The sequence below is a fragment of the Scyliorhinus canicula genome, chromosome 5 (genome assembly GCF_902713615.1).
Source record: "Scyliorhinus canicula chromosome 5, sScyCan1.1, whole genome shotgun sequence".
Lineage (NCBI taxonomy): Eukaryota > Metazoa > Chordata > Chondrichthyes > Carcharhiniformes > Scyliorhinidae > Scyliorhinus > Scyliorhinus canicula.
This window is the reverse complement of record NC_052150.1, coordinates 230,753,399-230,767,317: the sequence shown is the minus strand read 5'-3', so window position 1 is coordinate 230,767,317 and position 13,919 is coordinate 230,753,399. Positions and strand designations below refer to the sequence as shown.

The 13,919-nt window shown below is 44.9% G+C and overlaps 1 protein-coding gene across 2 annotated transcripts in view; it reads left to right on the top strand.

The window, feature by feature from the left end:
- LOC119966667 (fucolectin-like) overlaps window positions 1-13,666 on the top strand; it is a 51,342-nt gene extending 37,676 nt beyond the window's left edge. For both annotated transcript variants that reach the window (XM_038798726.1, XM_038798727.1), the window contains exons 4-6: window positions 693-975; window positions 1,498-1,665; window positions 13,517-13,666. In XM_038798726.1, coding sequence (XP_038654654.1) covers window positions 693-975; window positions 1,498-1,660 — 446 coding nt within the window. In that variant the 3' untranslated portion in view covers window positions 1,661-1,665; window positions 13,517-13,666. The remainder of the gene's footprint in view (window positions 1-692; window positions 976-1,497; window positions 1,666-13,516) is intronic.
- Window positions 13,667-13,919: the final 253 nt, after the last annotated feature.

The window sequence follows — 13,919 nt, the reverse complement described above, 5'->3', positions numbered from 1 at the left end:
CCCAACAATCTCTCCTTGGCCTCCACCTATTTCTCATCTATGTTCTACTCCTCAGTTCTACTGTCAGGTTATATCAATAGGATCCAGTGTTCTTGTTACTTTTCATAAACAATCAGATTGAACGATCTGGGTGGGCTCGAGGATCAAAGGGATCTGAGGAAGGCCCCAAACACCAGATTTATTTAGAGGTTGGGAAAGAATTGAAAAGTATGGAAATTACCCCAAACCTGTATTGCAACTTGGTTTGACTACTTAGAGGACTGAGTCCAGTTCTGGTCTCCACATTGTCACCTGGATATAGAGGCACTGGACAGAGTAGATTCACAAGGATGATACCAGTAACGTGTGGGCTTACACATCAGGAAAGGATTGTCAGGCTGGGTTTCGTTTATCTCAAAAATGTTGAAGGGTGACCTCAGAGTTCAGCGTGAACCAACTTTCAAATTTGCAATTCGCAGGAGTGGCTCTTAACCTGACCTTGCTGCCCACAGTGTGTCATTAACTTGCAGTCATTTCCCCAGCAAACTCCAGCCCAATATTGTCCCAATTATGAGCTTTAAGCTTTCTGCTGCTTCCATTGATTATCAGGCAGATCTGGGTTGTTCAGCTTGTTCCACATTTCCTGCAGTGAAAGTCTATCAATGTGACAATGATGGTGCGTGAGGTTTTAGTGAATGTGTTTGTTCTTGCAGTGAATCTATCCAGCAGAGCTCGAGCTACACAGTCCAGTGTCTATGATTTTCATAGTGATCCAATTCATGCTGTGGATGGAAACACAGATTCCAATTGGGGGAGATCATCCTGCACAGCGACAGGAAACGACCTGAATCCTTGGTGGAGAGCTGATTTACACAAGTCACAGGAGATAAACTCAATCAGAATCACCAACAGAGGGGACTGTTGTCCCGAACGTCTCAACGGAGCACAGATTCGGATTGGAGACTCGCTGGACAATAATGGCAACAACAATCCTATGTAAGGTGGAGAGGAGAATATAGCCTACTGTGGGGTGAGGGTGGGAGCAAGGGGCCACAGTAATTGTGTAGGGGGAGGGGATGGATGTGTTGGGAGTGTATGTCGTAGATGCTGCTACTAAACTTTGCAGCATTCCTGCCAACATTTCTCCCAACTAACATCACTCATTTTATTCTCTAAATGCTTCTTGTTATTTGGAGATGGTGCTAATGGCTGTGCTGAGCACCCAGGCACCTGTCCACATGGGTCATATATTCAGATTTTAGGCAGCACGGTGGCGCAGTGGGTTAGCACTGTAGCCTCACGATGCCGAGGGCCCGGGTTCGATCCCTGCATTGGGTCACTGTCCATGTGGAGTTTGCACATTCACCCCGTGTCTGCGTGGGTCTCACCGCCACAACCCAAAGGTGTGCAGGCTCGGTGGATTGGCCACGCTAAATTGCCCTTTAATTGGAAAAAAATGAATTGGGTCTTTCAAATTGTTTTTAAAATTCCGATTTTAACATGAAGCTATTTTTCCAGATGTGCCACCATCAAATCAATCGCAGCTGGTAAGGCTGAAACCTTTGAATGTGGAGGCATGCACGGTCGCTATGTAAATGTCATCATCCCAGGAAGAAATGAATACCTGACTCTCTGCGAGGTGGAGATTTACGCAACTGAGAGAGGTCAGATTGACTGTTAGAGCCGGTAAGTGAAATTGCCTCACCTTTGATCAAACCACTGGGCAGTGTTAGACGTTTAGCTGCTGTTGTATAAAGAGTCAAAGGTTCTGCTCCTTTTTACAAACACCTTTATTTAACTTTACCAGACTCTGCACAAAACTCTAACATCACTTCACCTGACACAAAGGCCACCTGAAGCCTCTTTACATATCAGTGTCAATTGGTGGATACTTAACATAAATGAGACCTAATTAGAATGTCTCTTAACCCATTACTGAACAGTCTCCCCTTCCTTGGAGAAAAAAAACAATTAGGTGAAACAAAATTACAAGAAATTCAAATACACACACACGGTTTCCCCCTTTCTCTTTTTTTCATCTTTTTTTACAAAGCCCCTCTTTTTGTAAAATAGTCTGACAATTGACAGCAACTGTCAACCCATTTAATTTTTGCCATCTCCTCTCTACCCAACATCTGCTTCGAACTTGACCTTAACCTTTTTTCATTGACATATTTGTAGAGTGCACATTTTCCCACAGGGATTTATTGTCAATGTGACATTCAATAGGTATATTACCAAAATCCCCTAATCCCAAAATTTCTATCAATATCTGAGATATATAAAAGGCTATATCCACCGCCTCTACAAGGCTTAATGTCTCAGCAGCCAAAGTGCTTTTGACCACTCTCCTTATTTTCTTTGTTTCCCAGACAAGACAGCAACATTTACCATTGTTCCCCAAAAGGAAAATTATAAAGCCTCCTGCGCATGAAACCCCATTGCATAAATTTGCATAGGACGCATCACTATAAACTATGAGTTTCAAGTGCCTCAGGTCACCTAAAACCGGGAACATCAAAACATACTCCTGCATTTTTAGTTTGACCAACACTTTATTTGCTCTTATTATGTCTTCCACTTTGGGATCATTCATTTTTGTACTCAACTCTAAGACATCAAAACTCACGTCCGGTCTAGTCTGTCTACCTAACCAATGCAGTTGCCCAATTAAACTCTTTGCTCTTTTTCCATATTTGAAACCATTGCGTCTTTTTGTGAAATCCGGCCACGGCTAATTGCTCTGGGCTGATGCTTTCCAAATAAGATTGCTGGCGTAAAGTTGCCCCTAACTTAGTCTGTCCGATTTCCAGTCCAATATATTTAAATGCACCAGAAGCCTGACTTCCAATCCTGAATTCTTTTCTCAAACCAGAGATTACAATAGTTTCAAAATCACTAGTCCCACCCCACAAAAAATCATCGACATGCATCATAAAGATGCCAGAAAGATTTCCTTTATAGTGCCAGTAAAACATTGCCGGATCTGCTTTCAACTGGCAACAGCCTAACTTTAACAAATCTGACCTTACCGAAAAATACCAGACTCTAGACGCATCATTTAATCCATATACACATTTGTTCAACTTCCACAGTACCCCTTCTCTGTTAGCTGCTTCTTTAGGAGGACGGAGAAAAATGTCTCTCTGGAGCTGATGCCCCTTCAAAAAGGCAGCTTTTATATCTATAGATTTGCAATCCCATGCCTTTGTGGCTAATAGAGCCAAGAAGATCTTTAAAATAACCTTTCCTGCCATAGGTGAATCTACCCTTAAATCCTGATCTTCTAAGTTTTCTTCAAATCTCCTTGCCACCAACCTAGCATTTTCCTTATCTGTTCCATCCGGAAAAACCTTTTCCATGCAAATCCATCTGTGGGATAGAGCTCTTTGCCCCCTATCCGGTACTTCGGTGTATACCCCAAATTCACTAAAACTATGCAGTTCTTGCTGTTTGGCATCTTTGATAACTTTTTTATCTAATATATTTTAAGCCACCAAAATCTCACGTGCATGTGGGCTTCTACTCCTATTAGTATTCGTAGTCTTACTCATGTTCCGAGATCTTGATAACTACGTCCCCTTTCCTGCCTGGTATCTCGTTCTGTACTGCTACTGCTTGATCTTTCCCTTCTGTTGTGGGATGTCCTTTCAATAGTTCTCAACTTTTTCCTGCGGACCTGTTTACTATCCAATGTTCTATCTGAACTGGCACTGCGTTTGTCTGCCCTCCGTTTTTGAACTTCGTGTTCCCAATCCATTGTCTTGACTCCTTCCTCTGAATGCTGTACATTCAACCTATGTTTATACTTTCCAGTGACCTTCTCTGCTCTACTAATAACAGTTGCATCCTTGCACTGACTAGACCCTTCAGGAAAGTATGTCACTTTTGTACCAACTTTTGGCAGTTGTCCTTTTGGGAAAATGGCCTGTTCTAATTCATCAGAAATGTTGTGTTCCTCTACAGAACCCCTGTCTATATCAGTTAAATGGTCCTCATAGTTCTGTAACACATGCACACCAGATGGCTCTTGTTCTTCGTCATGTCTGTCTGCTCTGTCTAAATTTGAAAATTTGTAATCGGTACCCATTATCCTTGATGAATGTACCCTAACAGTTTGATTGGCATGCTGCAAAATAATTGTTTGGCCATCCATGCCTATGATCTTCCCTGGGCCTTTCCAATCATTAAAATTGTCTCTCTTATAGAATACTATGTCTCCTTGCTGAAAAACGGTATTTGACATTGTGTCTTAAAGCTCTGCGAATTCTTTCAGAGACTTCTGCTTCCAAAAAAGCTTTTCTACTGCTATGTAATGCATTTAAATGCTCAGCAAAGGCAGAGCTAATTGTAGTCCCCTCCCAAGCTGGAGGATGGTCATCTGAAATGGATGGAATTTTAGGATTTCTACCAAACACTAATTGATAGGGATTATAGCCCCCAACCATCTGCAATGAATTATTTGCATGCACCACCCATGCTAAAGCTGAATTGAGCCTGCAGTTTGGTCTCTCTGCCAAAATTTTCCGGAGCATGTTATCTATTACCGCATAGGGCAGCACGGTGGCCTAGTGGTTAGCACAACCGCCTCACGGCGCTGAGGTCCCAGGTTCGATCCCGGCTCTGGGTCACTGTCCGTGTGGAGTTTGCACATTCTCCCCGTGTCTGCGTGGGTTTCGCCCCCACAACCCAAAAATGTGCAGAGTAGGTGGATTGGCCATGCTAAATTGCCCCTTAATTGAAAAAAATAATTGGCTAATCTAAACTTAAAAAAAAAAAATTTTTTTAAAATTAAAAAAATCTATTACCGCATGGTTTCTTTCACACGCACTATTACTAAATGGGCTTTCCGCAGCCGTATTCATAACTGTGATATTCACGTTTTCACACATATCCCTAAACTCATCATTAGCAAATTCTCCCCTATTGTCCGTAAGGAATTTTGCCAGTGGGCCCATTCCTGTCCCTATCCATTTTTCCAGGATTTGATCCAGAATTACTCTTTCTTTACTTCGCACAATCGGGATTGACTAAATCCGGTTGCTAAATCTACAAAATGCAAAATAAATATATTATTGGCTTTATTCCAGATCTTAAGGTCCATGGCCACAATGTCGTTAAAATCTCTGGCCAAAGGTAGGGTTACTATCGGTGTGCAACAGGGGCTGGTTTAGCACACTGGGCTAAATCACTGCATTTCATTTCACTTCTGTACTTCCTACAAATTTCACATTGATCACTAACCTGTTCGATTAGCTTAGTACAGTTTTCATCCCTTACCCCTGCATCCTTTAATAAATTTTTCAGCCTACGAGGTGATGGATGCGCAAATTGATGATGCAATTTTAATACAACAAGCTTTTTATCAGCTAAAGTCCCATTTTCAATTGCCATTAACATCCTAAACAACTGTACTTGAAATATTATTTGTCAGTAATGGAATACAATAGTGTCCCGACTGTGTAAATTGTAAGTCCACCGTCTTTCCAAAAACTGTTGCCTTATCCTGTTCCAGATCCAGTTTCATGTGTGTTTTCTTCATCGACGGTCTGCTTAGAAGCAAGGGTATCTCACTTGATACAACATCCGTGCTAATGAAATGATTCACTCTGGCAATATTGCAAGGGATCACCACTCTTTTCAGTGACTTCAGAGTATTATCATCCCCAAACCTGAAACTTGTGGAACTTTCAAATTCCTTAACCTTGTTACGATTTTCAGCATCCACGGAGGCCAGATAACATTTTGACCAGACATTCCCACACACAGTAGATGTGCAGCCACTGTCCAATACAGCACAATTGAAGGATTCTGCAACCAACACCATCATTACCGTCAAAAAACTGCTTGTTAATAGGACATTGCCATCTTTCTGGTCACTGCCATCTTTCTGGTCACTATCTTTTACCTCTTCTGACTCTTCTGTGTCATGTGTCGCTTCAAACGTTCTATTATAACGTGTTGGACAGTTGAAAGCATAATGGTATTGAGAGTCATATTGAAAACATCGATCTATTATACCTCTGGCATTTCTGGGTTTCTATTTCTATTGTAGGTTCTAACTGGGTTTCTGTCTTAATACACAAGAACATAAGAACTAGGAGCAGGAGTTGGCCATCTGGCCCCTCGAGCCTGCTCCGCCATTCAATTAGATCGTGGCTGATCTTTTGTGGACTCAGCTCCACTTTCCGGCCCGAACACCATAACCCTTAATCCCTTTATTCTTCAAAAAACTATCTATCTTTACCTTAAAAACATGTAATGAAGGAGCCTCAACTGCTTCACTGGGCAAGGAATTCCATAGATTCGCAACCCTTTGGGTGAAGAAGTTCCTCCTAAACTCAGTCCTAATTCTACTTCCCCTTATTTTGAGGCTATGTCCCCTAGTTCTGCTGTCACCCGCCAGTGGAAACAACCTGCCCACATCTATCCTATCTATTCCCTTCATAATTTTAAATGTTTCTATAAGATCCCCCTCATCCTTCTAAATTTCGACGAGTACAGTCCCAGTCTACTCAACCTCTCCTCATAATCCAACCCTTTCAGCTCTGGGATTAACCTAGTGAATCTCCTCTGCACACCCTCCAGCGCCAGTACGTCCTTTCTCAAGTAAGGAGACAAAACTGAACACAATACTCCAGGTGTGGCCGCACTAACACCTTATACAATTGCAGCATAACCTCCCTAGTCTTAAACTCCATCCCTCTAGCAATGAAGGACAAAATTCCATTTGCCTTCTTAATCACCTGTTCCACCTGCAAACCAACTTTTTGTGACTCATGCACTAGCACACCCAGGTCTCTCTGCACAGCGGCATGCTTTAATATTTTATCATTTAAATAATAATCCCTTTTGCTGTTTTTCCTACCAAAATGGATAACCTCACATTTGTCAACATTGTATTCCATCTGCCAGATCCTAGCCCATTCACTTAACCTATCCAAATCCCTCTGCAGACTTCCAGTATCCTCTGCACTTTTTGCTTTACCACTCATCTTAGTGTCGTCTGCAAACTTGGACACATTGCCCTTGGTCCCCAACTCCAAATCATCAATGTAAATTGTGAACAATTGTGGGTCCAACACTGATCCCTGAGGGACACCACTAGCTACTGATTGCCAACCAGAGAAACACCCATTAATGCCCACTCTTTGCTTTCTGTGAATTAACCAATCCTCTATCCATGCTACTACTTTACCTTGAATGCCATGCATCTTTATCTTCTGCAGCAACCTGTTGTGTGGCACCTTGAAAAAAGGCTTTCTGGAAATCCAGATATACCACATACACTGGCTCCCCATTATCTACAGCACTGGTAATGTCCTCAAATAATTCCACTAAATTAGTTAGTCACGACCTGCCCTTTATGAACCCATGCTGTGTCTGCCCAATGGGACAATTTCCATCCAGGTGCCTTGCTATTTCTTCGTTGATGATAGATTCCAGCATCTTCCCTACTACTGAAGTTAAGCACACCGGCCTATAATTACCCGCTTTCTGCCTACCTCCTTTTTTAAACAGTGGTGTCACGTTTGCTAATTTCCAATCCGCCCGGACCACCCCAGAGTCCAGTGAATTTCGGTAAATTATCACTAGTGCATCTGCAATTTCCCTAGCCATCTCTTTTAGCACTCTGGGATGCATTCCATCAGGGCCAGGAGACTTGTCTACCTTTAGCCCCATTAGCTTGCCCATCACTACCTCCTTAGTGATAACAATCATCTCAAGGTCCTCACCTGTCATAGCCTCATTTCTATCAGTCGCTGGCATGTTATTTGTGTCTTCCACTGTGAAGACTGACCCAAAAAACCTGTTCAGTTCCTCAGCCATTTCCTCATCTCCCATTATTAAATCTCCCTTCTCATCCTCTAAAGGACCACTAGTCTCCCACTAATCTTTGCAATTTTGTTTGCTTTTTCCTTCAATTTGATACTCTCCCTTATTTCCTTAGATATCTACGATCGATTTTCCCTCTTTCTACCGTGCTTCCTTTTTGTTGGTATAAACCTTTGCTGAGCACTGTGAAAAATCGCTTGGAAGGTTCTCCACTGTTCCTCAACTGTTTCACCATAAAGTCTTTGCTCCCAGTCTACATTAGCTAGTTCTTCTCTCATCCCATTGTAAGCTCCTGTGTTTCATCACAAAACACGAGTGTTTGATTTTACCTTCTCACCCTCCATCTGTACTTTAAATTCCACCATATTGTGATCGCTCTTTCCGAGAGGCCACTAAATCATAGTCATTTACGATGATTTGCTCCATCACCCATTTACCTTATTTCGAATACTACAAGCATTCAGGTAAAGAACACTTATGTTGGCTTTTTTACCTCTGTTTTGAATCTTAACACCTCAATCAGTAACCTCTCCTAAGTTATATTTCCTCTCAACTTTTCTCCTAATTTTCAAATGTCGTTGAACCCATATCTTCATGTAACAACCTACCACGTCGCTTACCATTAATGTTTTTACTTCCCGTTTTATTCCTTTTAGTATTACTGGGCCTATTCACTGAGCTCCCCTCAGTCACTGTACCTTGTACTGTCGTCCTTTTTCATTTTTGACTCTGGCTTCTCTGCCTTACACTTTCCCCCTTACTGCCTTTTGTTTCTGTCCCTTCCAAATTCCTGCATTGGTTCCTATCCCCCTGCCACATTAGTTTAAACCCTCCCCAACAGCTCTAGCAAACACCCACCCCTCGGATATCAGTTCCAGTCCTTCCCAGGTGCAGACCATCCGGTTTGTACTGGTCCTACCTCCCCCAGAACCGGTTCCAATGCCCCAGGAATTTAAATCCCTCCCTCTTGCACCATCTCTCGAGCCATGCATTCATCCTATCTATCCTGACATTCCTTGTCTGACTAGCTCGTGGCACTGGTAGCAATCCTGAGATTACTACCTTTGAGGTCCTACTTTTTAGTTTAGCTCCTAGCTCCCTGAATTCAGCTTGCTGGATCTCGTCCCGTCTCTGGCTCACTTACAAGTTGCTCTTTTAAATTGGCCTGAATTGACTCCCCTCCCCCACCTGCTTTTAGATCAAAGTAGATTAAGGTGACTGACACTTAACTGCCAACCAGTTATATGAGTGGGTGGGGCAGCCCTTGTTAACCTGCACTGCACAATTCTAGATTAATTTAAATTAATTTAAACTCCTGAAATTTAAGAGGAGCAGTCTTACCGTTTGGATTGGATTCAATTCCCACCAAGCTTCAAATTCCCAAACTCAATCTTGGTTCTGCCTCACTCTGGCTGTGTCTTCTCTGGCTCACTGGGAGAACTCACCTTCATAATTTCCGGGTCCCGATCTCCTTCTATAGTCTTGGAACCTATTTGCAGCCGTACAATTTCGCCATCATGTTAGTAGTGTATCTTCCATATTCTGCCTTATTGCAGACTGACCTATTTGGGTCATCAGAGCCATTGGAATTGAATGTTTCCCCAGAAACTTTTTTAAAGCTTCTGTCATCTGTTCGAATAAGGTATCCTAATCCATAAACTGAACTCCTGTCAAAACCAGGAGCCTATCCCTGTTGCTCACTCTAGCACAGTCAAATTAATTTAAAGGCCAACACAGACTGTGGAAATTCCAGGTTGTGTTTCCGCAGCCTTTTATATGGTCTGCCAAATTCCATTATATAGTCTTCCACGGATAATTCCTCCATTTACCGAACCTATCAAAATCCGACCATGCTTCAAACGCACTGAACAAGTCATCTTTCTTATAAATCTTATCCATATAATGTAATAGAGTCTCCAAACCTTCTTCTGAGTCTAACTCTTCCAATTCCAGCTCAGAAAGCACTTTGTTTCGGATTACTGTCATAAGGTAGAGAAAGAGCCAATGCCATACCTTGTTTTCTCTTTTCCAAGGCATTTACCTTAGTCCACATAACTACTGCACTTCTCCATTGGTCGTACGATCCCCTTTCAGAAAATAAGAGGGGGTAGTCATATCCGGCCATCTTTATCCTCGGTTCAGCCAAATATCTTTGGGCTTTTTTCTTCTCACTCACTCCTTGGTTTGGTCGGGAAAAGTTGTATCTTTCAGTCCTTCATATTTGCACAGCAACCATCCTCTGCTACCATTTGTTATACGTTTAGCTGCTGCTGTATAAAGAATCAAAGGTTCTGCTCCTTTTTACAAACATCTTTATTTCACTTTAACAGACTCTGCACAAAACTCTAACGAGACATCACCTGACACAAACGCCACCTGAAGTCCCTTTACATATCAGTGTCAATTATTGGATACCTAACATAAATGAGACAACTAATTGGATCCTGGGGTTTATTCCAGTCCACATTCTGATCCCATTCCCCATGTTATCCCCCTACCTGCCCCTGTGGTGCTGCCCTGAGGCCATGGAGCTGCTTTCAGGATTTGGAGCTGATCAGTGGTCCCTCCCTCAAACAGACAATGGATTGTTTGACGAGGGGCTGGGTCCAATGTCCCTTCATCCATTAGGTAACAACTCACAGCAACATAGAAAATAGGAACAGGATTAGGCCATTCGGTCCTTTGAGCCTGCTCCATAATTCAATATGAACATGGCTGATCCTCTGTGTCAACTCCATCCTCCAGCTCCCTCCCTGTACAACCCCATCCTCCAGCTCTCTCCCTGTACAACCCCATCCTCCAGCTCTCTCCCTGTACAACCCCATCCTCCCGCTCTCTCCCTGTACAACTCCATCCTCCAGCTCTCTCCCTGTACAACCCCATCCTCCAGCTCTCTCCCTGTACAACGCCATCCTCCAGCTCTCTCCCTGTACAACCCCATCCTCCAGCTCTCTCCCTGTACAATGCCATCCTCCAGCTCTCTCCCTGTACAATGCCATCCTCCAGCTCTCTCCCTGTACAACTCCATCCTCCAGCTCTCTCCCTGTACAACGCCATCCTCCAGCTCTCTCCCTGTACAATGCAATCCTCCAGCTCTCTCCCTGTACAGTGCCATCCTCCAGCTCTCTCCCTGTACAACGCCATCCTCCAGCTCTCTCCCTGTACAATGCCATCCTCCCGCTCTCTCCCTGTACAACGCCATCCTCCAGCTCTCTCCCTGTACAACTCCATCCTCCAGCTCTCTCCCTGTACAACTCCATCCTCCAGCTCTCTCCCTGTACAACGCCATCCTCCCGCTCACTCCCTGTACAACGCCATCCTCCAGCTCTCTCCCTGTACAACGCCATCCTCCAGCTCTCTCCCTGTACAACTCCATCCTCCAGCTCTCTCCCTGTACACCACCATCCTCCAGCTCTCTCCCTGTACAACTCCATCCTCCAGCTCTCTCCCTGTACAACACCATCCTCCAGCTCTCTCCCTGTACAACGCCATCCTCCAGCTCTCTCCCTGTACAACCCCAACCTCCAGCTCTCTCTCTGTACAACGCCATCCTCCAGCTCTCTCCCTGTACAACGCCATCCTCCAGCTCTCTCCCTGTACAGTGCTATCCTCCAGCTCTCTCCCTGTACAACCCCATCCTCCAGCTCTCCCCCTGTACAACTCCATCCTCCAGCTCTCTCCCTGTACCACCCCATCCTCCAGCTCTCTCCCTGTACAACTCCATCCTCCAGCTCTCTCCCTGTACAACTCCATCCTCCAGCTCTCTCCCTGTACAACTCCATCCTCCAGCTCTCTCCCTGTACAACTCCATCCTCCAGCTCTCTCCTTGTACAACACCATCCTCCAGCTCTCTCCCTGTGCCACTTGTTGCCTTTATAGTGGAGAAACGTATCCATTTCCTTCTTCAATATATTCAGTGACTTGGTATCCAGCGTTCTGTGGGAGAGAATTCCACAGGTTCACCGCCCTCTAAGTGAGGAAATGTCTCCTATCTCAGTCCTAAATGGCCGTCCCTGTATCCTGAGACTGTGACTCCTTGTTTCGACCCCCCCCCCCCCCCCCCCCCCAGCCAGAGGAAACAATGCCCCGATGTCCAGTCCACCCAGCCCGTTCAGAATTTTATATTTCAATGAGATCTCCATTCATTCTTCTAAATTGCAGTGAATACAGACCCAGTTAACCCAATCTCTCCTCAGGCGACAATCCTGCCATCCCAGGAATCAGGGACCCACAATGCACTCCCTCTATGACAAGTATATCCTCTGTGAGATAAAGCAATCAAAGCTGCACACAATGGGGGTGATCTTGTGGCCGCGTTGTGCCGGGCATAAATCCCGTGATATTGGCACAATCCTGGGAGAGGCCTGAAACTCCCTAACAGCACTGTGGGTGTACCTACACCACAGGGACTGCAGCGGTTTGAGAAGCAGCTCACCACCATCTCCACAAGGTCATGGTGGCACAGTGATTAGCACTGCTGCCTCACAGCAACAGGGACCCGGGTTTGATCCAGGCCTCGGGACACTGTCCGTGCGGAGTCTGCACGTTCTCCCCGTGTCTGCGTGCGTTTCCTCCGGGTGCTCCGGCTTCCTCCCACAGTCCAAAGATGTGCAGGTTAGGTGGATTGGCCGTGATCAATGAACATTGAACAAACATAGAACATACAGTGCAGAAGGAGGCCATTCGGACCATCGAGTCTGCACCGACCCACTTAAGCCCTCACTTCCACCGTACCCCCATAACCCAATAACCCCTCCTCACCTTTTTGGTCACTAAGGACAAATTATCATGGCCAATCCACCTAACCTGCACGTCTTTGGACTGTGGGAGGAAACCGGAGCACCCAGAGGAAACGCACGCAGACACGGGGAGAATGTGCAGACTCCGCACAGGCGGTGACCCAGAGGGGAATCTAACCTGGGACCCTGGTGCTGTGAAGCCACAGTGCTATCCACCTGTGCTACCGTGCTGCCCAATGCATGGGGTAATGGGGATAGGATGGTGGAGTGGGCTTAGGTGACGTGGAGGGTCAGTGGATTCTATGGATTAGGGATGGGTAATAAATGGCGGCCTAGCCAGTGACTCCCACACCCTGGGAACAAAATAAAAAACATCTCTACCGCTCTCTGCCTCACTTTCCTCCGTTAGAAACTCCATGAATCCCACTCTGACCTAATATCTCCTCATGTGGTTACATGTCTAATTTTGTTAATGCCCTTACAAAGCATCTTGGGAGGTTGTCCTTATGTGATCGGTGTGATGTGAATATATATTGATGTTGTTGCCCCCAGTAACCACAGCAGGAGTCAGGGCCACCAGGAGAAGGGGGAATCCAGCACATTGCCTGGATGGCCCATTCCGCCGGCAGGGAACCCACTATGGTGGCTCACCATGGGCTGTTTAGCACAGGGCTAAATCGCTGGCTTTGAAAGCAGACCAAGGCAGGCCAGCAGCACGGTTCGATTCCCGTAACAGCCTCCCCGAACAGGCGCCGGAATGCGGCGACTAGGGGCTTTTCACAGTAACTTCATTGAAGCCTACTCGACAATAATCAATTTTCATTTCATTTTTCATTTCATGGGCGGCACTGGAAGACCGTGCCGGAAGGAAGGGCTGTAAAATCCGGCCCTTTCCAAGCTTTCTAGATGATTCCATCCATGTTGATTGAGGAGAACTCCTTGTGTTTCATTCTGTTTCTCAGAGTTATCGACTGCAGAGATGAAAGTTATCAGAAAGTCATGAAGCCGCTGGGATCTCTGAATTAAACCAGATATACAATCAACCAGTTCCAGCAAATGTACACAATCCCCGACTTTCTGCATCTCCATAAAATAAAGCAAATCAATTAAAACCTGGCTGTTTGTCTTTCTATAAACGTGACACAGAGCAGCATAGAGATTGGACCAATCACAGAAGGGAATCCAGCAGGTCCGACTTCTATTGAATTTTCCATTTTCTCCAACTGGGTGGGGGACAGTGAGACAGAAATTCCGCCCTCTCTGCCACCATTAGCCTAGAATTGATCACATTTTGCAGCCAAGAAAGCATACGGAATGCTTGCCTTCATTGGAAGGGGCAACGAGTATAAAAACTGAAAAGACAGA